The sequence below is a fragment of the Bombyx mandarina genome, chromosome 04 (genome assembly GCF_030267445.1).
Source record: "Bombyx mandarina strain Sakado chromosome 04, ASM3026744v2".
Lineage (NCBI taxonomy): Eukaryota > Metazoa > Arthropoda > Insecta > Lepidoptera > Bombycidae > Bombyx > Bombyx mandarina.
Window position 1 is genome coordinate 8,410,717 of NC_143211.1, and position 27,165 is coordinate 8,437,881.

A 27,165-nucleotide genomic window follows, 5' to 3' on the forward strand; every position below is an offset into this window, starting at 1 on the left:
TGTAGGAAGGTACTAGTTTTCTACAGGTTTGCGATAGTCTTCCACCGTGGAAGTTCCACGGTAAAGTGAACAAACACGACAAAGGGTCTATCTATAAAATTATAAATGTTCATCAATGCGCGATAAATAGCGGGAGAGTACTTTTAATCAATTCGTGTCTGAAGACGGCTGGCGCCCAACACGTTGTGATAACTTTGAAATCAGACAATGTGTTGATATCAGGTGGGTTGTGGGGTTTTCCGTTCATTATTCTCGGGCATTAATAATGAAACAGAAATTGATGTTTGTATTGTATGTTTACTATACACGTACAGTGAAAAGCTGAAACTATCATTTCTATATTTATTTATAATTTGTCACATAATTACAATACACTTCATTAATACATTGCTGCAAAATAAGAATACATGTAATAAATAAAATGTTATCACATTCAATGTTCGATCTATTCTAAATTATAAATAAAAATTGTCAGACCAGACATCCATTAAAATTTTAAATTGATGATGAATTTTTCGGTACTTTTTTTTAATAGTCATGGCGTTTGAAAACAAACCATTTCATTGATATAGAGAATACAATATACTTTTATAATTATTAATAACTAAACAACAAATATTTTGTTAATACTGAAAATGGGTATTCCACATTGTAAGAGAAGTGAAATTAATAATTGCTTAAAAATATATAAAAAATGAAATGATACAAAACTACACTAACACAATACAATACATGCTAGATTGTTTTACCGCATGTTTTTTAACTTTGAAAAAATATAAAAAATATTAAAAACCGGTGCTCATTTCAAATATGTGAAACTTTATTGGCTCTCGAGATTTTCGATTCAAACACTTTTTTTAGTTTTATCTATTTTAAAGTTATACTTACAAGTAATCAGGTTTACCGTATTTCGACATGAAAGGAACCTTATCTAGCTAATTACTTAGTTGTACCTATGTACCATTACGTCTATTTTCATTAGGTTCCTTATCCAAAAGCAAAGAAATAGTTACTAAAATACTTACTTTTATTATGGTTCATTTACCCTGAGTCTTCACATAATTTAATGCCGTGCATTGTCATGAATTAGAATCAAAGTACATGGCTATGGTGCAAATACTTTAGAAACAATGCGCAAAGACAATTGCAAATTAAATTTAAAATCAAATTACAGTTCAGTTTAAAATTACTTAGGTGTAGTTTTATACTAAATCTTTCAGAAAATAAAAAAAGAGTTGCAATTATTTTTCGATAAATTGTATTGTCAACTTATTGTATCAATTAGAGCAGTGATAGATAACATGTTACCTCCAAATGCGCAAAAAGGAATTTTGAAAATTATGGTTGAAAGCTAAATTTGATTTTATTCATTATAACTAATAGATGTCAAACAAAACGTTTAAGACCTCAAAACGTGGGATATCCAGTCTTATCAGTAATAACATTTCATATTACTTACACCTAGCCTAATTACTACCATAATTTTGGAATTATTTATAAGAAGAAAACAATTAGGTTTGCCTAATTAATAAAAACATTTAAACTTGAATTATCGTTCTACAATATAATTAACTGGGTAATTTACGAGTAAGAACGTAGTACGTTTAGGTTACATTACAGAAAAGTGTATTCAATGATTACTTAAGTTCTCAGTTGATTGGCGACCCGAACTAGATCGTAGTTCTCGACGGGGGCAATTTTGCATGGATTCTTCTGTTGATTTTCGACTTTTTTTTCTGTTGCTTCTTCTTCCAGGGTCATTACATGTCAGATCAGTACCGGATTCTTCTAAGTCATCTTTACTTTCGCTGTCAGTTTTACTAAAACATTCAGCAGTTGCAACATCATTAATTTCTCGTTCATCTTGATGAATTTTTGAAGGAGACTTCACCTCCCGATCCGCCGAGATGTTAGATAAAGCGTCAGAAGTTTGTTTGGAAGCATTCTCAAAATCACTAGGTTTCATTCCTGTTTTAATGACAGTGGAGGGTGCTATCAAGTCTTCTAGGTCCATTTCGCCTGTATTCGAAGTGTGATCTGACGGTTTTTCATTTGTCGTCATATTCTCGGGAGTTTCTTTAATTTTTTTTGCAGGATTCAAATCAGTTGTCGATAGTGCTAAATTTTCTGGCTCGTTACACATTTCATCGTGGGTTCTTTTATTAGTTAATGACATAACAGAGTTTCCGTCGTCGGCCGTGTGACTTCTTGGCAAATATTCTGAAGAAATTTTATTAATTTTGTCGTATACATCTTTCTCGCTCTCTTTGCATTTCTTGGCTTCTGCTGAACTAACAAGACTTGCACTCAAAGCCCCAGAAGCCATTTGTTCCAACAACATTTTACTGATGTCAATGTCTTTTTTGTCTCCTTTAAGTAATTTTTCTTGAACTGCTGCAAATTCTGGTGGTACCTGAGATCTTAATGAGTCGTATGGCTGTTTCTTTTTATCAGATTTCGATAAATCAGTCGCAGTAGTATCATCGTTCTCTCGAGATCTTTTTTCAGATCTTAAAAGAGAATCATAACTTAATGTTTGCTTTGAGAGAGATTCTAAAATATATGGGTCGGAAGGTAAATGAATTTGAGGAACTGGAGTAGACTGAAGGCGATCGGTCATTTTTTGCTGACGTGGAGTGCTCGTATTTGTAACTATAGTAGAAGAACGTGGTGCTGTAGTTTTGGTACTAGTGCGGGCCGAACTGTGGCTAGAACTCTGCAAAGTATTTCCTGAGCTTGATGTTATAGTATTACTCAAAAGTCCTAGAGCATCATATGCAGATGTCATTCCAGAATGCATACCAAATGGATTTAAACCACCTAATCCCAGCTGTGGATATAACATATTTGGGTTTGGAAATCCAAAAGGAAATTGAGAGTTAGAAGTTTTTGAAGTGGAAGGATTGACGCTTTCATTAGACTTCCTAGATTTTGATTTATCGACAGCACTTGATGCCGTTAAATTATTCATGTCTAGTGAAGAAAACCCGGATAGCCCTAACCCTGCTAAGTTGGCGAATATGTTCCCACCAGCTATATTACCTAATAAATTTGGCATACTACCAAAAGAACTAAGTAATGGGTTGTTTTTAGGATCAAAGCTACTCAAGCTGGAAAGTAATTTCGGGTCAAAAGTATTCAATAATTTGGGATCAAATCCAGTCAAATTAGATAATGTGGCAGCTAATGTTTTTGGATCAAAAGCGCTCAAACTTGATAAGCTTGCTAAAAGTGCCGGATTGAATCCTGATAAGCTTTGATTTAAATGAGAGCTTGATGATAACACATTTGCAGATGAAGAATCGAGACTTGGAGGTCTGCCTTTCTTGCGTTCAATAGACCCAGAAGACTGCATAGGAGAATATCTCTGACTGCGAACATCTTGAGGCAATTTTACATGTTCCTTGATGCTCTCTGTCCATTTAGAATCTATGTCGTACATAGGGTTTTCAGCTATCCATTCTGCAAGATGTTTCAGTTGTGGTGCTTTATGACCAATTATTCTTTTACCAGTCACTCTATGAACAACGGGTACGTGTTCATCTGGGGCCAAGCGAGGAGTCGAGCTTCGTCGTCGCGTATCAACCGATGACTGTTCAGCTAGCCATTTATTTACTTTTGCTTCATGCGAATACGATTTCACCGGAGTTGCAATGGATGGTTTTGGAGCTTTATTTTGCTCTAAAGATTGTTGCAAGAAGGAAGAAAGTTCTTTAGACGAAGCTTTAGGCGACGGAACACTCGTGACGGTCACAGAAAATGGTTTTTGAGTTGTGTGTCCAGCAGAGGAAGATGGAGGGGCAGCAGGTGTTACAGTCACATCCGGCGGAATCGAAGTCGTTCCTGTTCGTCCCGCATCGGACGACATATTTGCGGAAGTCATTCCACTTTTCGCAGCCGATAAACCGAGGACAATTTCGTCTAATTTTTTTCTTCTTTTTTCTTTTCCGACAATCTGTTCTGGTGCAGGCTAAAAACAAAAAGAAATTTTAATTTTTTGATACATATGATGATGAAAGATAAGAAAAATTGTTTCCTAAATGAAAATTAAGGAAAAGCAAATATAACCTAATACAACCGGTATCTTTTTCATATTTTGTCTCTTCACAGAATAAGTAAAAAAAAAACCTTTATAGATTACATACCGCATTTTTTCTTTTCATGAGTTTGTTGAGAGTATCGTCGAGGCGACTGCGAGTGGTCGCGGGCTCGCGCCGATCTTGCGCCTCACTAAGGTCGAGCGGCGCCGAGAGGTCGACAGGTGTTGCGGAAAGGGTTGAGGGCGCAGGCGCGGCTCGTTGATGTGCGGGCGGCGGAGCAGTCTCGCCCGGAGAGACGGGCGGGGCTGCACTTCCGCTGGCCTGGTGTGCGGCCGCCGGTGTTGAAAGCAACGCATGGAGTTTAGCTCGGTCCGTTTCAACGTCGATGGCGATATGTCGCCGGACATGCTTTCGTTCCTCTGTTTGGCGAGAAACGTGAGATTCTGCGGCCTGTACCGAGGGCCACTCGCGATTTTGAACTGCGTGAGCGATGTGATGTAACCTCGTTTCGAGGGCACGTTCCGAGAACCAGCACTCTGGTCCAGGGAATTCTTCAGTCCTTCCTAACTTTGCTAAAGTTTCGAGTTCGGATAGTGCATCCGTGTCGTCGTCATGATCACGATCCACCAAATGTGAAGTGCGCTTACTACGACGCAGTGTTCGAGTGTCATTGGTTGGTTTCTCAGTATTATCTTCCTCGTCAGAAGAAGGTTTTCTATTTTCAGTCTTGGTAGATTTTTGATACCATTTACGAGCACATTCAGCAAATGGTAGTTTAGGATCACAAAAAAGTTTATTGTAGGTATCGCCCAATCCATGTCTGAAAACACGAAAAATAAAAATTGTTGACAAAATGGAAATTATGAAAAAGCAAACAGATACATTAGAACTGCTAGCTTTTTGTATCTACTTAATGTGGACTTGATAGGACAATGATACGGAACTTTTTCTGACTACAGTGGTCTAGTTTTTAAGCTAAGACAGCCATTATAATACAATTGACTTCATGTGTTAAGATGGGCGGTGAAACTCACATTGTGGAATCTGAGCTTCGGTAACTATTTAACACCAGATATGCCACAAAGTGATTTGCCCAACAAATATTTTAGTAATGAACTGAATCAAATGACCATTGAATTATTTTAAATCAGGATAAATGTGTTGAATAAATGAGTCGGATGTATAAGAAATCACATGTAGTTAGCAAATGCAGCTATAGCTAATTAGCTAGCTAGCTAGCTAGCTGAGAAAGTGTATAAGGTCAGCCATAATGTGATGTGATTTTGATTATGAAAAAAACTGATTGAATAAGTGTCCACATGATATATTATGATGTGTTTCAGATATAAAGGTTAAATAATGATTATAGAATTGCGGGGTATTACAGTGTTTTGTTAAAAGATGTTAGTAAGTCAGTAGTAAAGTGTTAATAAATGAATGCAAATGGTGGTGGAGGAAAGTAGGAATGGATTATGTCAAGAATATTTTGATCGTGTGCGAGTGGTAATAGTTAACAGGACAGGGCAGAGAAATATTAAACATAATACAATTCGTAAATAATTATTGATGAAACTAACTTGCAGACAGCTCGAATGAGTAAGTTGTCATGCGTCGCAGGCTGCCACCAACTGGGCGCGTCGGCACTGGGCTCGCACAGAGACAGGCGCGACTCCAGTGCGGGGTGCGGCGCTACTTCCTCTCGTAGAACGCGCAGCAAGTCGATCCTGCACGCGACATTTATATTACAGTTCATTGAGCATTTATAGAAGCGTTGAGTATCAATGAAAATTCATGGAAAAATAACGCCCAGTCATTTTTGGGCACCGCAATGGTAAGACGGCCTACTGTACCGTATTCTGAGTGACCCTCTCGTAATGCCAGTCGTAAGCCCTCTTTACCATAATTAGTTAAGCAGTCCCGCAAAACGTTTCCATAAGGAAAGGTTTACATACATAAGTCCTCAATATTATTATAAATATTATAATATTTAAGAAATATAATTCGTATATTTTCAAGTCTACTTACTATACTTTCTATATAGCGCCTTTATTATGAATTATTATTTGGCGGCGGTAAAAACACGAAAAACAGTATCAGTACAAAAAATATGCTACACTGCTGAGAAATATAATTATAAATTACATTATTCCTTCACTAAGTTGCGTGTGTATGTATCACAATTTAGGTACATTGAGAGAACCCCAGTCTTTGGTTCCTTAAAATATTTTAGCACCATAAATATGGGTAAGACGATGCTACTTAGTCCCTAACAACATAGAAAGATCCGCAGTCTGTTCAAACATGGCTATATTGGATTGGGTCCAGTACAGGACGACTAATCTGGGATGCGGCTCAGAATGGATACGTAACTTTATATGTACATTTTATATAACACATTAGACTATGAACTTACTTAAATATTTATAGCTAATGTACGAATATTCATTTTAATGTAGCTAAAATGAAATGCAGAGGTATTTCCGCAAGGATAAGAGCGGCTAGTATAATATTATTATCAAAAGTTACCTTTCTAAAGTAGCTATAGCGCGCTCTTCTCCGATAGGCTCCGCCTTTAGGTCGGCTCTCGTCGGTAGTTCCGCTTCTCCAACAGATAGACCGCACTGACGTTTACACATTGCCATAAAAGCTTTAAGGTAATCAGTTAAAGCATCATCACTTTTCGAATCTAGTCGAGCTAATGTTCTAAAGCGATTCCAGCGCAAGCTTTTTGTCGATGGATCAAACTCAACTCCATATGAAGCAACGGTTCTTCGGAACGCCTCTTCATCTGCACGCGACCACCGCCATTGCGACGCTTCATCGCGAGCTATCAAATCCATACGTTCTCGGCGCTCCATCTGAAAAATATAGATTTAAAAATGTTAAATCAATTTAAACAGGCAAAGACAAAACAGTGCTGTGCCATGATTCCTCAGTTTGTCAACAGATATTTTTAGTTTAGGAGCCATTGAATTATTTTGGGTCTTATTAATAAAAATATTGGGAATTTTCCATCATTCCAATAAAAGCAGTCAATAATAATAACAGAAGAGAAATAATAATTAATAAAATGAATGATTATGGTTGAATTTCGATCTTTGGAAGAACACAAATCCCATTGCAGAAAATTGTCATTAAAAAAACACCAGCCTTTAATGAAAGTTTTACTCTTAACAAGTTACTCACATTGAACATTGCAATTATCAGTAATTGTTTTAATTTTTAACTTACTGTGTTTTTTTAGAAATGATTACCTTAGCTTTTTGTTGAAGTTTAAGTTCCTCTCGCTTGTAATTCCGCTGATATGCTGTGATGAGCCTCCTGAGTCGAGTATTGAGGTCCTGCATTGAAGGCCACAGGTGAGAGCCGCTACTGCCCTGCGTGCTGTCGTCATCAGGCCGCGGAGACGCACCCGGCGAGGTGGCTCCGGCGCCGCTCGATACCTCGTCCGTGCAATCTTCGTCACCTCCGACGCCAGCACGTATTTTTCTTTCTTCGCTTCTGTTATAAACAGGTGGTTTACAGAAATTAGAAAGTGTCCGTTAATAACACAAACGTATAATAAATCTGTTTTGTTTATAATTTTTTTTTATTGCTTAGACGTGTTCACGAGCTCACAGCCCACCTGGTGTTAAGTGGTTACTGGAGCCCATAGACATCTACTACGTAAATGCGCCACACACCTTGAGATATAAGTTCTAAGGTCTCAGTATAGTCACAGCGGTTGCCCCGCCCTTCAAACCGAAACGCATTACTGCTGCACGGCAGAAATAAGCGGGGCGGTGGTACCTACCCGTGCGGACTCACAAGAGGTCCTACCACCAGTAATTACGCAAATTATAATTTTGCGGGTTTGATTTTTATTACACGATGTTATTCCTTCACCGTGGACGGTGGAAGTCAATCGTAAACATTTGAACAACAATCGAAAATAAATAAAAAAGACAACCAACAGCAATTTATTAATTGTGATATACAAGAAATTGCCCTTGAATTTATAAGCCATTTACCAGTAACAACGTAAAGAACTAGCGTCAGAATAAAATAACTTTGTCACACAAAAAATGTCAAAATTGTCAGAGTTCTGTTTTCTTACCACACGGGAATGGACTCTAACATGATCGACTTACTTTATGTCTGTACATTCGGCATCATCCGGTGGCCCCAGTTTGTCAATATAACACAGTTGCGGGTCAATACGCATGGCCAAATAGTTTTCATAACCATGAATGTAAGTTCCCACTAACAGCGAAACATCACACTCTGTATCCCACCAAAGTCGAGGAGGTGCGCTATCCACTCCTCTCGGTACTCGCATACCTAAAGAGCTAAAAATATTACAAATTAATGAGGTGCTTCACTGAAATGTCACTTGTTAAAAAATATTGTTAGAATTTATATTTGCAAGACATGTTGTGTATCTTAAACATACAAAACTTTCAACTGCTAGATGACTTAAAGAAGTGAAGTCATCACATCACTACATAGTATAAAACAAAGTAGCTTTCTCTGTCCCTATGTATGCTTAAATCTTTAAAACTACGCCACGGATTTTGATGCGGTGTTTTTTAATAGATAGAGTGATTGAAGAGGAAGGTTTATATGTATAATAACATCCATTAAATAATGGAGAAATCAATAATAAATTACAGTTTCCGAAGCGAAGAGAGGGCGGGTCGCTAGTATTATTATATCACAAGGTACGAAACCCAGAGATGAACAAGTTATGATTTGATAACAGACATATAAGTCCATTTATAAATTTAATGGCTACTGTCAATCAGGGTAACTTAAGCTTTCCGTTTGACATTAGCCCATTTACTTACTTTTTACATATTTTACCTATATTTTTATTTCCAAATGGGACACATTTTACCTTAGACTTTGAAATGTTTAATTAAGAGGTTTACTATTGAACGAATAAAGCGCGCCAAAATTTGATATTTGTCAGCGAGTTTTTTCTTTAGTTTGATTGTGAAGTGGTAGTGGGGTGACTAATGAAACATCGCGGCAAAGTTTTTTATATTCATACTCAAAAGTTTCATAGAAAGGTAAGTTGTACTTATCATAATAAGTAAAGGTTACAGATGTAGTTTAATAAAAAATCAGTATGTTCTATATTGTTGTTTTACGTGTTTGTCTTGATTTTAATTCGTTTGGTGAACATTTGTGCTAATATGGGTAACTTTAACCCGGGTAAAAGTAAAAAATAAATCAAAGAATTCGTCAAGAACCTGCACAAAAAGCCCTTCGAAAACTGTTAGAAGCTTCCACGGTGACTAAACTTCCTATTACTCGCTCTTTATCATGTATTCCTGATCCTTCGAATATAAAATCAACATACTCGGTCGTCCTACCTACCAATCATCTTCCATCACCCATCGGTGAATCCTCATTTAATATTGAAACTACTGTCTTTCGCACTCCATTACCTACTAACGATATCTCATCACTCATGGATCGTTTGCATAATTATCTGAGCAATTAGATTTGGATAATGGATCATGGAATGGGGTGATTAACCACTGTAATCATTTTAATTCTACCGAAGGATTATAACTTTGTATTTTTTTATAATTTTTAATAATAAATAGAAGATAAATAAGTTCCTATAAATAAAGGTCCTTTTCAAACACTGATATTGAATTTTACTGACAGCCCCAAATTTAAAGCTTATTTTTTTGGTAAACAACTTTCATAAGATGGTGGCCTAATTTATTTATGAAAGAAGATCAAATGTTATCATAAGGCTTTAAAAGTAAAAATACATCAAAATTGTATTGCCGGTTCTTATTCTGGCAAAGTTACCCCCGCTCTCAATATAACATTGGCCCACATTTTTTTTTGTCAATTTTGTGATATTGATATGATACTCTATGCTCATGCAAAATCCTTTAAATTTCAATTGTAAATATTTAAAAGCCACGGAAAATTCATATTTTTAATTAATATCTAGAAAAACTAAGACAGTACATACAAAATTGTTTGCATGGCGGGACAAAGTTACCCAGATGGACGGTATATATTTTAGATTATGGACAATTGTGAAAGTTTGTGGATTACCTTGAGTGCACTCCATTTTCGATTTGAGTTGCGTAATCGCCTATAACTTCATGTTTTATATAATACATCATTCGTACTCTAAGTAGCACTCTGAAAAAATAGGAACCCTTAATGCATAATGGCACATTGCCTAAAGTACATTTCATACATATTGAGAATCACACTAGTCCTTACTTGTTAGCATGTCTAAATAAGTGCTTTTTATAACTGCTTTCTAAATATGCCTCACAATCATACTTTTCATTAGAGCTCCAGTGATTTGGGTCTTCCCATTTTTGGACGTCATTTGCTTTTGGTATGTCTTTTGGTCTATTTTTCTTCTTAGCATTTCTACCACGAGGTACGGGGTTATGGAGCCCACTGTGATTCCTCGAAATTGTGACTTCACCATTTTCACATGGTTCAATGAGATCCCAAATAAAGTTTCTAATTTTTTCATCTCCCTTATAATGCCGCAAGCAATACAAAACCTGTTGATTTTTTTTCTAAATTAAATTTGGCTCTTAATAATCCAAATGAAAGTAAGTTACTTAAAACTTCAGTGTGTGCAATTAACTCAGCGAAAATCTAAAATTTTCTCGGTATTAGCATGGCAAGTCATCATAATAGTATATTAAATTGTTTTGTCATAGTGGACAAAGCTGCTGTTACATGCTATTATACATGTTAAAAATAGATATTTCACTTACTATTATGCGTGCACAATCTTCAATGACAGGTATGGTCCAACCTTTCCTTAATTGATTTTTATCAACAGTTTCCTCCCAGCGAGCCCAGCTGTAAAAAATACTTCTTAGATGTTAATTACAACATTAAAAAAATGTAGTGTTAGAAAACAATTTTAGTGTATCAAAGTTTTATAGCTGTAGTGCTGACGTGACACCCAAACTTTGGCAAAATATTCCTAAGTAAATGCTATTATAATCTTAGATAAGTTTGAACTTTTTCAGATCGAAGTATCGCAGTTTTATGCATAAATGAAAATCTACTGAAAACGAAATTGTATAATTAAGATTATCTAATGAATAAACATTAAACTCTACATATAGCTGAGGTGACTTTCAACAGCACTTTCAGAAGGTAACTCACAGCCCTCATGGAATTAGGTGATTCTTGTAAGCCACAGACACCAATATGAGTGTCGCTGTAAATTTTAAGACGAGGTCGAAAATTCAATTGATTTTTACATTTTGTAACGCTAATTTATTTGATTTTGTTGATCTTCTATTAGATTAAAACTTGTAGACCTTGACCTTCTAGGTCTTCTCGTGAGCCTATCAAAATTATCAAAGATCTGGAGGGAGACATTAATCAGGAAAAGCCTAGGGTAATTGGATCTTATAATGATATCACCACTAAGAGGAATTAAAGTAAAAATATTACAGTATCATACCCAAATGTAAGCAATCCTCTTTCAATCTTGAAGCATTCCGATCGGGTCCACGAACCATATACAACTTCTTCGTCCATAGGAACTCCCTCATGTCGAGGAATGTAATCATCACTTGCATATCGTCTACCTTTTTTACCGAACTTTTCCTTTTTTCTTTTACTTCTTAAACCTATGCCTGTACATAAAATATTATGACAATGACTAATACTACTTAATCTATACTAATATTATAAAGAGGAAAGATTTGTTTGTTTGTTTGTTTCGAATAGGCTCCGAAACTAATGGACCGATTTGAAAAATTCTTTTTCCATTAGAAGCCGACATTGTCTCTGATGAACATAGGCTACTTTTTTTTGTTTTTTGTTTTTTTCATGTGTGTTTTAATGTTTCCGAAGCGAAGCGAGGGCGGGTCGCTAGTACCTTTATATTATGCAACCTAGCTTTTAGTTATTTGTGTAGTGCGAGTTTCATAGAACGAATCCAATGACTTAACTACTGTACATATCGAGTATACATTGCTCACAACCAGTGGCGTAGCTAGGTAACCAAGGGCCCTGGGGAAAATTAAAAATGCTAAACTACTCAAGCTCTTTTTTGTGCACTGCAGGGCAGGTAATAATAATATTAAACAGTAACAACATAAATTAAAATTAATACTTGGTGTAGGTTTGGCTAATAAAATTAAATAGAGAAGATTCAAGGGTTTATTATATAAGGGTCGCGCCTCTTTTTTTTCGGGCTGGGGCCGAACCTCCTACGAGGTTCCCGCGCCTAGGGAGAGCGCGGGGTAGGTATGTGGGACTGGTCCGCCTGCCGGGTCGGAACGCGATACACCGCCAACCGATTGCTCTTTTATCACGGATACTCCGTGGATACTTTCACGTTGTTATGATTAAAGTAGGGTTGCAACCTGTCATATTTATTTTGAAAATAGGAGAAATTTCCAAAAGTTCAGTTCGATCGAGACTTCTAGTGAAGATAAGAGGGCCTCCTGAGCTTGTGGGCCCCGGGGCACTGCCCCGCCTATCCCCTAGGTAGCTCCGCCACTGCTCACAACATTAAGTGAATAACTCAATTAAGTGTATGTCTTAGCAAATGTCACGTAATTTTTTTCCTAGCAGAAAACTATAATACTGTATATATGGCTAAATCTGACGCAATAGTATTTGTCATATTCGTCTGAACCCCGCAGAGCAGCAAAGACTCGAGCGTCGGAGCGCAACGTCGTTATTTAATTTTATGATTGTAGTTTTAAATCACGGTAATATTCACAAATACTAGTCTTTGGTAGTCTTCAATAAAAGTAATAGGATTTTTTTTCTCAATTATCCAACACGTTTACCGCCAAAACATACATTTTGAAGAATCTCGCATGAGATTAGGAGAGAAAGTTGAGGAAAATCATAAGAAATCTGACCAAGGTTGGGGTCGAAAAATCTCAAAAATACCTCACGTAATTAATGGACGCCCTCTTACTCGATTAACGAGACAGTAATGTTAACAAGCGTTTTGCATTCACATAACAAGAGTAGGTACGTTAGCTGCTATGGGTGCTGTATGGTTAGTCCGAGTATTTTAACGTTCTTGATAGCGTAAAAGTTAACTCAAATTTGTATACAGTAGGAACGGCGCCCCTAGCTGCAAAGTAGGCAAACGTTCCAACTCCATAAAAATTTAAAATTAACTTTTACGCTTACGAGAACGTTAAAAACCTCGCACTAAGCACACTGATCTAACTAAATAATTTTAACACGATCAAGTAGTTAAAAAACTGGCACTAAGTACACAAATATAAGTTATGACAAAATAAGTGATGATAAATTAAGTACCAGTTTTCTTTGGTTTATAAACTGATATTTTTTTATTCAGCAGCCTCTGATGAGCCTTTTCACATCGACACTGATTATAAAATTTTGTAAATTCTATCAAAACAAAAGACATAAATCTTAATCTCAAAGTTCCACTGATTTTGACCGAATTTCGATCACTGAGTGAACAACGGTAGCTCATGTAGTTTTTATAATATGTAATTCTGATATAAATATAATACTTTGTAATAATATATTAAAACTTACCATCTTCGTCGTCTTCAGAATCTGGAGTAACTTCCATATCGGACATCTCAACTGGTCCATCATCATGTCCATATCTTTTTATAACAGTTCTTTTTCTAGGTTCAGTAACAATAAGGTCCTCATCTTCTTTTTTTTCTGTAGTATCAATTTCAGCTTTTTTTGCCCATTTATTCCAAAAATCAGGATCCCTAATGTCTATATCCGACCTTTGATCAGTGGCAGCAAAACTAGCTTTTGAAAATGTTGAACCTTTTTCGGATTCCATTTGAATGACTTGGGTCCTACGAGCTAATATCATTTCAATATCTTCTTCACAAAACTTGTCACCGGCGTTATCTTCGTCCATTACCGCACCATATGCACCCTTTTTAAGTAAATCTTCGATTTCTTTTTTTGACAATTGTTTCAGACCTGTTTCTTTTCCTTGACTAGTATTCATGCTCTGTAAAATCGCTTTGTCAAGACCTAACTTCAAAGAGGCTTTGTCAAACATTTCTCTTTCGTAGGTATTACGACATATCAATCTATAAATTTTCACCATCTTTTGTTGACCAATACGATGACAACGAGCTTGAGCTTGTAGATCATTTTGTGGATTCCAATCACTATCATAAATGATCACAGTATCGGCTGCAGTTAAATTTATACCTAAGCCTCCTGCTTTAGTGCATAACAAAAACACAAATCGGTCTGAATCTGGTTTCGAAAATCTGTCAATTGCTTCCTGTCGCAGGTTTCCCCTTATTCTCCCGTCAATTCTTTCATACGGATATTTTCTAAACACTAGATAATCTTCAAGTATATCCAAACATCTAACCATTTGGCTAAATATTAATACGCGATGACCACCAGCTTTTAATTTTGGCAGTAATTTGTCAACTAAAACCATTTTACCAGAAGATTGAATTAAAGCTTTGTAATATGCTTCTTTATCTTCTCCATAAGTTTGTTTATAATCAAATTGTATTTGATCTTCAGCGCCGTTCAGCAAATACGGATGAATACAACATTTACGTAATTCCATCATGGTATTCATCAAATTAGGAATGTTTGCTGCTGAAGCTATGCCTTTTTGCAAGAAACTAAAGTTTCTTTCCAGAATAGCTCTGTAGTATTTTTTTTGTATATTAGTTAGCTCGACTTCGATAATAGTTTCTTCCTTGGGGGCTAATGTTTTTTCAACGTCTTCTTTCAATCTCCTTAACATCATTGGTTTTAACAGAGCTTGTAATTTAAGTACTTCAGACTCGGTTTTCAATTGCCCAAACTCATTAAGAAATGCATCACTGCTCGAAAACTGAGATGGTTCCAAAAAGTTTAAGAGAGAGAATAATTCATTAACATTATTTTGCAAAGGAGTGCCAGATAATAATACTCTATGCTCTAAATGAAGTTGTCGTAGGCCTTCGAGTAACTTACAATTTCGATTTTTAAGTCTATGAGCTTCATCTATAACACATATTCGCCAATTAAATGATTTAAGTTCTTGAAAATCAGTTACAATAATTTCAAAAGTGGTTATTAGGACATTAAATTTCGTAATATCTTTAATTGGTTCTCCAAGTTCACTTTTGTAATAAAATTCATATTCTTGAATCATACTTTTACTTTGTTGTGAGCCATGATATACGATCACATTCATGTCTGTCCATGCTTCGAATTCTCGTTGCCAATTTGGAATAGTAGATAGTGGTGCTATAATAAGGAAGGGTCCTCGGATACCATATTCCCAGACTGAATTTACGAATGTTAAGCTTTGAATAGTTTTTCCAAGACCCATTTCATCTGCCAAAATACAGTTCCTGTTATTGTGCCACGAAAACAGCAACCAATTCAGTCCTTCAAGTTGATATGGTCTTAATGTATTTCCGCCTTTGTACAATGGGGATTCTTTTAGTTGAATCCATAGTTCAGTAGATGGCCTTTTTTTGTATCTCCACTTATCTTTGGGTGGAGTTTCACTAAATATTTTATACTGTTTAATTTTATCTACATCAACATCTTCTTCTAATTCCCATGTACTATCTTCATATTGCAAACTTTTCCATTTGACAAGATAATGTTTTACAACTGTGTTGTTAGCGGGATCTTCATTTTCTGACATGTCTAAAATCCGTTCCACTTCGACATAGTCCGGATTAAATGGTTCATCATCCAGCAGCTCAAATATATTGGTTTGTTGAGCTTGTTTTTGCTTAAAACGTTTTATTTTTGAGAAAATCCTTTTATCACCTTTGTAAAGTTCTTCTTCTGTCTTCCATTCACAATGTAAATACGAAAAATTACGGTATTTTACAAAATATTCTTCAACATCGACCATTATAGGTTTCTTTGGTTTTAGATCAGAATCCTTTTCAGTGAGAGTTTTTATATCATGTTTCTGTGTTTCCTCCGTGGAATCTTTATTTGGTGGAACTTCTATTGCTTTTTCTTTTTCATCTTCAATTTTTACATTATCTGAGCTTGAGCCCGACATTTCTATTTCTGTTACATTATCGACTTTCAAGCCATTTTCACTCTCGGGTTTCGGAGTGGCTTCAAGAGGCAAGTTTTCCAATTTTAACTCTCTTTTACCCATTCTAGAAGATAAAACATGTTGAACTATCATGGAGTCTTCTTCTGTTGTATTAACATAAATGTAATTTGGTTTCGGAGTACCATCGAGCCTGTTATTATCTTTGGTTTCACTATTAAATTCTTCAGTCTTGGTTTCTTTTTCAGTTTTGGGAGTTGAGATAGTAAATTCATCATCAGACAGTCGCAACATTACGTCATCTGTATATTTTTTTCTTTGAGTATTCCGAGCAGACCTTCGTTTTAAGCTATCATCAGCTTCTGGAGGAGGAGAAGGTGGAGGTGTGGACATCATATCATCAGGTTCGCCGTCAGAATCTGGTATTAATCCTCCTCGTTTTTTTCGTCTACCAGTAAGCGGTCTCTTTACAGTGATTTTTTTACAGCTACTCCCTCCAGATGAACGTTTTTTAGTTTTCTTCCTTTGACTGTTTAACTCCAACTCGTCTTCTTTTTCCATCTGGTCACGTTTTGCCTCTGCTTCTTCTAATAAATCTTTTATAGCTATTTTTGAAACAGGTATGTCATCAAAATCAGTTACAGTAGTTTCGTCGAAAGCTTTTTCCGATAAGTTTATGCTAGTTTTATCAGCGTCAACATCGAATGTATTTTTGCAAGGAATGTCACTTGTCTTAGAATCTTTATTTTCATGTTCCAGAAAATCATAGTTAGTTGTAGTATCGGCCTGCATTTCAGCCATATCTTTTTTTGACATTCTCTTTCTTTTTGGAGTATTGGGATCTTTAGGTTCTCGTTTTTTACGCTCCTTTACAACCTTCTCTCCAATTTCTTTACTATCTTTTGGGATTCGAGGTTTTCTTTCCTTATTTTTTCGTGGACCCCTTTGTTTCTTTACTTTACCACCATTCAAATCATCGACCGACATAGCACTGCTATCTAAGTGCGATATATCTTCATTTAATTCAAGCTCCAGTTCCGATGTACTTTGTAATCCAGTACCAGCAGTCACGCAATCTTCGGAAACTGGTAATTGGTCTAGAGGTTGTGAAGAAATTGGCGTATTTTTCTCTTTTTTTGCTCTTGGCTTCCTAGGTTTAGGAGGACCTTTTGCTCGTCCACGACCTGTTGTACTAGAGACTTGAGGGCTTTCCACCATTTTTGAACCATAAAGAGGGTTTTGTAGAACGCAATTTGGCCCTCCATTACATTTATCATTGGTTTCGTGTTGTTGTAACAAAGTCAACCTATCTTGCAAACACCGAATCTTTTCTTGATTTTCGTTAGAAGCAGGTAAACTGTACATTTCATGTATTTGTTGTTGTATAGACATTCGTTCTTGATGATGTGTTACTGTATACAAATTTGGTAAAGTGGAATGCGACATTGAAGCAGGCCCCATAATTAGCATGTTAGGACTTGTATTTGGTGCAATATTGGAAACGTTGTTAGTAACAGTTGGGTGCACTGACTGAACATTAATAGGTAAAGTAACTGGAATATTTGAGATGTTTTGTTGAGTAGTTTGTTGCACGATTGGCACAGCATTTATAATTGAAATGCTCTGCATCGGAGGCACACACGACATATTTGGTGATGTAGTATTATTGAGTGCTGCCACACTTGAAGTAACTACAGTAGCATTTAGATTTTTAATGGGAAGACTAGCTGGATTTGACTGAGCTACTGTTTGTGCACTGGAACTTCCACTTTGAAAAAAGCTAGCAGAAACCGTAAGAGGTATATTGTTGTGAATAGTAGCATTATTATTACTAGTAACAAGAGGAATGGACATAGCTTGAGGAGGTACATTTGAGTTAATTGCTGCAACGCTTTGAATATTGGAATTGTTAAATCCTTGATTTCTATTGGTATTCATTGGTGAAATATTTTCAAATTGGGTTGCATTATTTATATTCGTCAGTACGCTGGGAGGGCGTGTTAATGGTGGCTGCTGTGACGGAGTAGGAGGCATTTGAGTCAGAATAGTTGTTGCATTAGCTGCGGATGGAATTGTTGGTAGTTGGCTAGATGTTAATACATGACTTGTGTCTTGATTTTGAATAAATTCTACAGATTTTTCTTGAACTTCAAGAGTCTTTTCACATTTCAATATATTTTCATCTTTTTCAACGTTGGCGGCTGAACCTTTCAATTCAACATTTTGACTATCATTTTTTTCTTTTATTTCGATTGACTCATTAGATATAGTCGTATGTTTAGTACTTTGTAATAAGATACCAGAATTAGCAATTACATCTTTGGAAGAGTTAGTAGCATTAGAAGCCACATCAGCTGGCGATATGAATTGATGTGAATCATCAAGTGGTTTTTCGGTTTCTGTACTAACTTTATCTACTATATTGTTTTCTATGTTTGTAGAACAGACAGAAATGGTTTTAGGCAATTCTGGTTTTGATGCTGATTTAGACATCGCTTCGCTCGTTTTAATAGGCTGTTCATTATTTTCATTCTGAGTAGTATTGCTTACAGGAACTGATAGTTTATTTTGATTCCATTGCGAAGGTGAAGAGGAAATGTGGCTCACAGCAGGTGAACCTGGGTTCCGTTGGTATTGATACTCAGCACTTGTCGGCAAAACCATTTGCTCTAAAGCTTGTAGTGTATTTTGAGAATTGTATGATGTAGGTGGAGGAGGTCCACTTGAAACAGGCGATGGTACATGATTCCTTGAATGAGGTGATGCACTTGGGCCTTTCACTGGTGACATCACAGGACGAGGTGATATCTGCGGCGGTGGTTGCTGACGAGGGGAAATTTGTGCTCTAGGCGACATTTGTGGCGACAGTTGAGAAAACGCAGGCCGATATTGAGGGCTTCCAGATTCAATTCCAGGTGCTTTTACAGTATATTGGTTAGAAACATTCACATCAAGAGGGTGTTGAATTTGATGTGGTTGGTAACTCATAGGAACTGAATGATGAGGTGAAGCATACGGCAACTGAGTTGGCACAGGATGTGGTGGAGCAGATGCAGGTGGTGCTGGAGACTGTCGGGGCACATGATGTAAAGGAGTTGGTCCACCATGATGAAGATGTACATTGGGGTGACTTTGTATCGATGAGCCGATTGAACCAGAATGGCTACTCATGTTTTGATGAGGTTGATGTTGAGGAATAGGCCCGTGAGACTGCCCATGTGGCAATCCATAGTGTGGGTTTACATCCATTTGTTGATGATACGTAGGGTGCTGACTAATTCGTGACGCCCCCGGTGGATGCATCTGGGTGTAGCTTGGATAATTCTGCAAATAACCCAAAAAACATAAGTGTTAAACAAAATCTGGGCTATAACTTTAGAAAATATTGAAATAATGTACGTCAGATACTATTAGCCCTAAAAACACATTAAATTTTTTAATGTTTATACACCAACATAGTTACCTGCTGTTGACCATAAATCTGTTGAGATGTGGATTGTGAAAAATGTGGCTGCCTAGGTAAATATGGGCCACCCTGCCCCTGCAATCCTCCAATGCTAGAACCCTGTACAATGAAATTAAAATCAAGTTTAAAGATGAAATAAATATTTATGTAATTGAGCAAATGCACGTGTATGAATGTATTTACATTACTGTTCAAAAGTCGTGAAACGCCGTATTTTCAGTACACTAAAAAAATACCGTAATAATTTTTTAAATAAACATGATAATGAATTTAATTATTTTTACGACCGTGCTTATAACAATAATGAACAGAATTTCTTATTGGTTCTCTCTTATTTTGTAAAATGATCGACACGCGTGTTTTGTGACTACAAAAGTTTCAACACTACCAAATGTGGATTTCTTATAATTTGAACAGTCTAATCTTTTGAAGATGCGTGCGTATAAAAGTTCAACACATATTGGTTTAGAGTTACGTGTATTTCGTGACGTCCATGTGATAGTTACAACAGTTGACCGGCAAATAAAATTGCAAAAAGGAAACAGATTTCTCTTGAACAGCTGAGTGCTATCTGTACTTTGAGCAAGGAAGGATATTCTCTACCCTAAATTGCAAAAAAGTTTCGCGTTTCATGTAAAGGTTGTACACCTTACATATACATTTTTGAGTCCGTGCGGGTAGGTACCACCACCCTGCCTATTTCTGCCGTGAAGCAGTAATGCGTTTCGGTTTGAAGGGTGGGGCAGCCGCTGTAACTATACGTGAGACCTTAGAACTTATATCTCAAGGTGGGTGACGCATTTACGTTGTGGATGTCTATGGGCTCCAGTAACCACTTAACACCAGGTTAAAGATAAAAAAAAAAAATTACCCTCTTACACGAAAACGAAGCACTGGAATAAATCAAAACCGTAAGAGATCTGGATGTCCCAAATTTACGACAAAGCAGGAAGAGCGGTTCGTCTGCACGGGTAGATACCATCACCTTGCCTATTTCTGCTGTGAAGCAGTAATGCGGTTTGAAGGGTGAGGCAGCCGTTGTAACTATACTAAGACCTTAGAACTCATATCTCAAGATAGGTGGTGGCATGTACGTTCTAGATGGTCTATAGGCTCCGGTAACCACTTAGCACCAGGTGGGCTGTGAGTTCGTCCATCCATCTATGCAATAAAATAAAAATAATAAACGAGAAAAGCTAATTTCATTTACATCTGTAAAGAGACGTTCACTCCCTGCCGGCTTCAGAGGATGCCAGAGGATAGCAGCCAAATAAATAATAGTTTAAAAATACTAAAAAACACGCTTTATATGAAATTCAACTAAAAAATAGAAAATAAGTTTTAATAAATTTAAATTGAAAATAGTGTAAAATATATTTTATTGTAAAAAAAGCGTTATTACTTATAAATATTTTTCTGACAGATATGAGTAGAAGAATTATTATTTCAATCATATCTTAAAAAGCACCCCTTTACGAGTTACAGTTACCACAAATATTGAATTTTTTTTAAACTATTATTTATTTTTCATTTTTTAGTTAAATTGTCTATAAAAGCGTATTTTTAACTAAGTACTTTAACATCAATTCCCGCCATATCGGCTATAGATAAAAATTATATAAATTGGCAAAAATCTTATTTTGCAAATTGAATAAGGGAATAATCTTATCAAATTAGTGTATTGACATCCATGCTCGATAAATCTACAAAGTTTGAATGAAATCTGGCCGTTTAAAAGTGGGTCAAAATCGTGTCTAAAGGAGTCAGTGACAAACATACATACAAGTGAAGCTAATATAAAGCGTGTAAAAACCGAGATTAACTAGTATTCGTTAGAAAATAAGATCGGAATGGGCTAAAACGCATAAAAAATGGACGAAAGAAAACCGGAAATAGTCCTTTGGAGTTTGGATGAAGCAATAATTTAATGAAAAGTATTTTATGTTTCTTATGTTATTATTTATGCATTAAATATACTATACTACATAATAGTCTAATGTTTCATTCAGATTTAAGTGTAATAAATAATGACTTAATATGTTCTTTAATAGCATTTTTAATTAATTTTATTAAATTATTACCTTAGTGTTTCGAAACTTTTGAACAGTAATGTATATTTAAAATGTACTTTATTTTAAAAACAGTTATAGTACAATAGAAAACTTTTTACACAATAGCATTATTTATTATGACTCATGGGTAGTATTCCCTTTCCAGAAAAAGTTCTGTAATACACAAACAAAAGTAAGTAAAACTCAACTTTACACATTTTGATTGCGTTGTATAATGAATAAGTTAAATAATACACTCGTGATTTCTTTATGGGAATATAGTGTAATTTTATAAACTTTTTATTCAAACAAATATTTCAAGTGGATTAATGTATTGAAGCAATTTTTTTATGAAGAATCAAAATATAAGAGAAAACTGTTTATACTGTTTCTGATTATTTATTTTCAAGCGCTAGACAAGTTGTCAAATAAAATAAGTGATTCAGTGATAAAATAAGTTATCAGTAATAAAAATAAACACTATTCACCATCGTGTATGAAGCCAAAACAATTATCACTGCATTCACTTTTCCGAACACGTCTGTTTAATGATAGATAACGCACAGTGTGAGAACTTTCAAAGCAGCTGATTATAGATGTTTTAATCAATAACAACTTAACGATTTATAGTAAAAATACAAAATTTGTTCTGATGTTATTTGCACAACCAAATTATCTATCTATTAAGACTTAATTTAGAGATTAAATATGAGTGTTTTGGAAATGGAAAAGAAAAGTATAGCAATTTAATACCTCAAAAACACCATTAAAAACACTAAAATCTTCATGCTTTGTGACAAGTTCTTTTTTTCTTAGAATAAAACAAAGGCATTCATAGTATAAATTATTGCATAGAGTGACTGAGTACTTTGATAATAACAGTATTTACTGCCACCTTTAGATAACTTACAAATAATAATCATGCTAAGTGACACAATGACATCTTAAACATATTTAATGGGACTAAAATGTAAAGAAACCTTACTTAATTAAAACTACTTTTATGGTTTATTCTTGTGTTTATTATTTATCATTACGTAAGTGACATTATATACTTTTTATAGAAAGTTAAAAAGTAGATAGAAAAATGTTTCATATATTCAAATGGCTACAAACAACACCTTTCTTTGTTCCACGAAAAGTGTACTGTGAAAGTAGTTTTAATTATATCTATGACTCGGCTTTAGAAAATACTATAAACCTTACTTGTTGTGGAGGATATTGATGCATTTTTTGTTGATGCTCATATGAATGTCTGTAATTAGGTGTGATTGAAGAATATCTATTAGCGCCAGGTGGACCTGACCAAACTCCCAAGTCACCTATACCTAAAATGATAACAAACTTGTAAAGTAAAAATAAGAATAAGGTAAAAAAATTACAATAAATGTATTATTTTTTTGCAGATAGATTTTTCTACTAGTTACAATTACTTTAAGTGGGTTTCTCTATTACTACTTCTACTTTTATGTATAAAGTTTGTTATGATAATTTATTTTTGATTTAAAGTAATCAACACAAAGCTTATCAACTCAGATAAGAGAAAATTAGTTGTAAATTTACAACTAACCTGGTTGATCAGGCATGGCATACATCGCATCTGGTCCTGGATGATAGCCTGGATATGAATGTGAAGGATGTACATGATGAGAAGGATGAAGTGGGGCATGTGGCGGCTGTGGAAGTCGCGGTCGAGGTGGATAACTGCCATACTCATGATAGTCCGGCGCGGGTGGACCAGGGTTGGGATTTGGTACTGGTTGCGAGCTTGTAGTTATACCCTGTGCGCTATTCCCAAATGAAGTCAATTTTTGTATTCCTCCTTCAGGTGCTACGCCACTTTGAGGATAGGGTTGTCTGTAACTATATACATTACTAAATTAGACATAGATGTCATCACTCATCATTTGCATGTTTTACAAAAAAATAAATAATATTTTTTTATTAAATATGTCCGATAAAGGGTGCTTGTGTTACTAAAATATTTATAAAATTTACCTGTTATCTGTGGCATCTTTATTATCTCCTGCTGATGATGAGCTGCCAGCAAAGCTGTCTGTACCACCAAGATCAGTGAGTCCTTCCAACATACCGCTTCCATCATCACCAAATAAATTGTATGAGTCCATCACTCTATTACGAGTGAATTATTATTATGTATCCTTCAGGTAGAACCTTTTGAAATCTGGTAATGCCCATTTTATACTGTAAACAATAAATTAATTTCAATTAGTTTGTAGACTATTTTAACTGATGTATTTGTAGCTTGTATATTTTTATGTTGTAAGGACTGTATTTCTATATGCATATAATTATGGTACATTACAAAAGCATGAGTTACAAACACTATTTAATTGATACTTAGTCGTTTTTCAGCACATATCTAAGCATACTCCCAGACTACTTAGAGTTATCAAAATCTGTTTCTTGTATTAAAAATATTCATATCAAACAATATTTTATTAAAATTTAGAGCAGTTGATGTTTCAGAGTAACCAGTGAATAATATAAAAATAAATTTTTTTAATTGTTATATTATATATTAAAGGTTTTATAAAATAAGGAGCAATGTTCTCAACATAATAGGGTAATTCTGGTTAATGAGGATAATGGTGGTTGAAAAGTATTTTGACATTGTTTATTATAATAAAAATTTTAAACAAATAATTACTATCTACCATTATAATAAAATCAATATTTAGTGGCCTTTCCCTTGGGTTTATAACAATCTCACATCACGCAGGCATTGAGTCAATTAACTTTTGGATTCGATCCATCAAAATTTTACTCAAATCATTTTTGAAAGCTTCATAAAAAGCGTCTTTGTTAGATATTTTTTTAATAATTATTTTTTGATCCAACTCTGTTGTTGATGTTCTATAGGATTCAAATGTAGACCCTGAATTGGTTACTCAAAAGTCAAGAGATTATATCAGGTTTTAAAAATAACTAATGAACTTGGACTTTGGGATAATTTGACTTTGGGATCATTGTCTTCCTGAAATACCAACCAGCTGGCATGTGGTATTTAGCATATTTTATGAGTCTTCAATCCTTTTAATGAATAAATTCGTTTCATGCTTGTACTAACAGTCCAGATTCAGGGCGAAAATTAATCCAGAAACCATCACATTCCTGCTGCCATGTTTGACAGTGGGGATTTAATAGCAATAGTCATATTTTTTATTTTGCTCTCATTACTCTGAGAGCAATGACATGATCATAGATGAGCTTAAACTTTAACATGATATGTGTTTTTCTCAAATGCAAGACAAGTCTTCCTGCAGTTTTTGCAGATACTAAAAGCTTTTTTGTTCAGTCTTCGTGGATGTAATCCAGAGTTTCAAGCATGGTATAAGAGTGGAAACATGGTTGACAACAATTTTTAAATTCTCTTTGTATCACTACAGCCAACTTACAAACATAACTTGTTGCTAACTTTCTTATGATATGGTCAACTATAAGAGACTTTTTTGTGGGTGTTCCCTGGAAGACTTATTTTCCTCATTTTTTTTTACTATTTATTCAATACTCTACCGAGCCAACATATTTAACTTAGGAAATATGAGCAATTTCAATTTGTTGCTTTGTTTTCTAAAGTTCATTTTTTATATTTCAGCACTTTGCAATAGTAATTACATGTATATATTAGTAGAAATCAAACCTAAGATATAAGTAATGTTCAAGATTTCACCAAACTGTACTGTAAAATACTTCTGAGTAGTTCTGAGCAGGCTAAAAGTAACAATAATCCAGCAGTACAAAGTGTAAACAAACAAGTTGAAACCTGACATTGAAACAATCATAGTTATACTGCTCTCCACTATACTCAAACATTGTCTCATAGTTTTATAGAAATTTTAACATATATTTTTTTTGCTATTACTTTTGAGCCTTATAGTAAGTAGGTGTAGAAAGGGCTATTATTGAAAACTATGACAAGAAAGTTTTTAAGTTTTTTCTATAACAAGTAATATGATTAGAAATGAGAAAAAGGAGTCAATATGATTTCATGTGACGTGTGGTATTTCATTTCAATTACAGGTTCATAAGATCATTAATTTCTTCAAATGATACATTTTTTTACTCCTCTTAGCAAATTAAGATTTCCATTTATTTTAAATATTATTACTATTTTCAGGAACAGCCCCTTTCATCTTAGAGAATATAATTTTTTTAAAATAACAAGGTCTTCACTTCTGTACAAAACTTCTTCTGGAGAATATGCATGCATAACCAAGGGGAAAAGCTATACGCTTATGATTTTAATATTGACATATAGCGCTATAGCTTCTCCCGTTTAGCTATGCAGCCATTTATATTCAAAGACCTGAAATACAATCACCTTTATTTTTTTGGAATATGTTTGCACAACACACATTCAATAAAACAAAGCACAGTTAAAATTAGGTAATTAAAAATTCTAGATTCCCTTACCTCTCTATAGCATTTTAAGTTGTTAGAAACCACCTAACCAACCATATAATTTGTCACAGTCTTTGGTATGAAAATTAATAAAGAAAAAACTTTTTACAAACTAACATTTTTCATTTTGAGATTTCCAAATATTACCCACTCATTTTTATCTGTAAGCATGCTGAAAATGGTTTAATTTTTTTTAATTATACTTATGTCTGCAATAATTTAGCATTTTGTCTACAAAAATATGATGTTCATGGTACATTGCCTATATTTGCACTGAGTACAGAAATAAACCATGAACCACAATACCACTAATGACTATTATTAAACCATAATAAAGCAACTAGTCAGAATGCTTATTTCAGCTTTTTTAATAATCTTGGTGTTTTAAATAAAATAATTGTTTAGGGTACAGTTAAGTATGTTATGAATAACTACTATCAATATATTCCCGTCGGGCTTTAATATTCAGTACCTATGGCATTTGATCAAATTATGCTACTTACCATGTAATTTTAAAACTAATCATAACAATTCTTTTAAGGGTTATATGCTAGAGTGCTAGTTCCACGTCACAATATTAAATTTACTTCATGTATTTTTTATCTAATAAAAAGAAAACATCCAACGCGGTAGCAAATTTTAACATTAACATCAATACAAAAGTGTCGAGTGGACAGGGTACAGTAGACGGTGAATGACCTCAAACTACAATTTATTTAAATTGCAGTAAAACGTCATTGATGAGAAACTGATAATTCGATGAAAGGTATTAATACTCACCAAAACGCCACACCAACAAGGCAGTTCACAAAATGGATACCATACTTAAATCTAGGTCCATTGAGATAACATTTAATCGATCTCTTCTTCAAAATGTCCGTTTTACAATGAAGTAATTTTATCGTTTTTAAATTAGATAATGAGATTCGACTCTTACTTATGCAGTTGTTAATTCTCACATCACAAATATTTAACACCGAACGCCATTTACACTCCATCCATTTTGTCGAATTGAATTTTTTAAGGTAGGTTAGGTAGGTACCTAGTGTATATCGTAGGTATGCAGTTGACAAGACAACTCAATGCAAACGTTTTTCTTTCACTAGGCCTAACCGCCTTAAAACAAATACCTACAGAATTTTTGTCGATTTTGTTGCAGAGTGGCTACATGCCTACAAT

General features: G+C 34.8%; 1 protein-coding gene across 3 annotated transcripts; it reads right to left on the bottom strand.

Moving 5' to 3' along the window:
- Positions 1-328: 328 nt before the first annotated feature.
- Positions 329-27,165, bottom strand: LOC114250953 (uncharacterized). Of its 3 annotated transcripts, none has more exons than XM_028185068.2 (16): positions 26,767-27,165; positions 23,560-23,766; positions 23,132-23,424; positions 22,768-22,889; positions 19,508-19,609; positions 13,572-19,368; positions 11,497-11,671; positions 10,793-10,880; positions 10,278-10,573; positions 10,104-10,193; positions 8,171-8,368; positions 7,295-7,541; positions 6,567-6,898; positions 5,618-5,764; positions 4,146-4,860; positions 329-3,970 (listed from the first exon to the last, which is right to left on the bottom strand). In XM_028185068.2, exons 2-16 carry the CDS (start codon positions 23,688-23,690, stop codon positions 1,631-1,633), a joined length of 11,073 nt encoding a protein of 3,690 aa, XP_028040869.2. In that variant the 5' UTR covers positions 23,691-23,766; positions 26,767-27,165; the 3' UTR covers positions 329-1,630. The 3 variants fall into 3 exon arrangements, with proteins under 3 accessions (XP_028040869.2, XP_028040870.2, XP_089596422.1); XM_028185069.2 differs by having other exon boundaries at positions 26,924-27,065; XM_089740296.1 differs by lacking the exon at positions 26,767-27,165 and adding an exon at positions 26,490-26,682.

Excerpts from the sequence above, each read along its gene's own strand:
- LOC114250953 (XM_028185068.2), bottom strand. The coding sequence starts at position 23,690 with ATGGACTCATACAATTTATTTGGTGATGATGGAAGCGGTATGTTGGAA. Across the intron at positions 11,672-13,571 it reads TTCTGAAGACGACGAAGATG|GCATAGGTTTAAGAAGTAAA; the intron begins GTAAGTTTTAAT and ends TTTTATGTACAG. Across the intron at positions 10,194-10,277 it reads TTATTTAGACATGCTAACAA|AGTGCTACTTAGAGTACGAA; the intron begins GTAAGGACTAGT and ends CTATTTTTTCAG.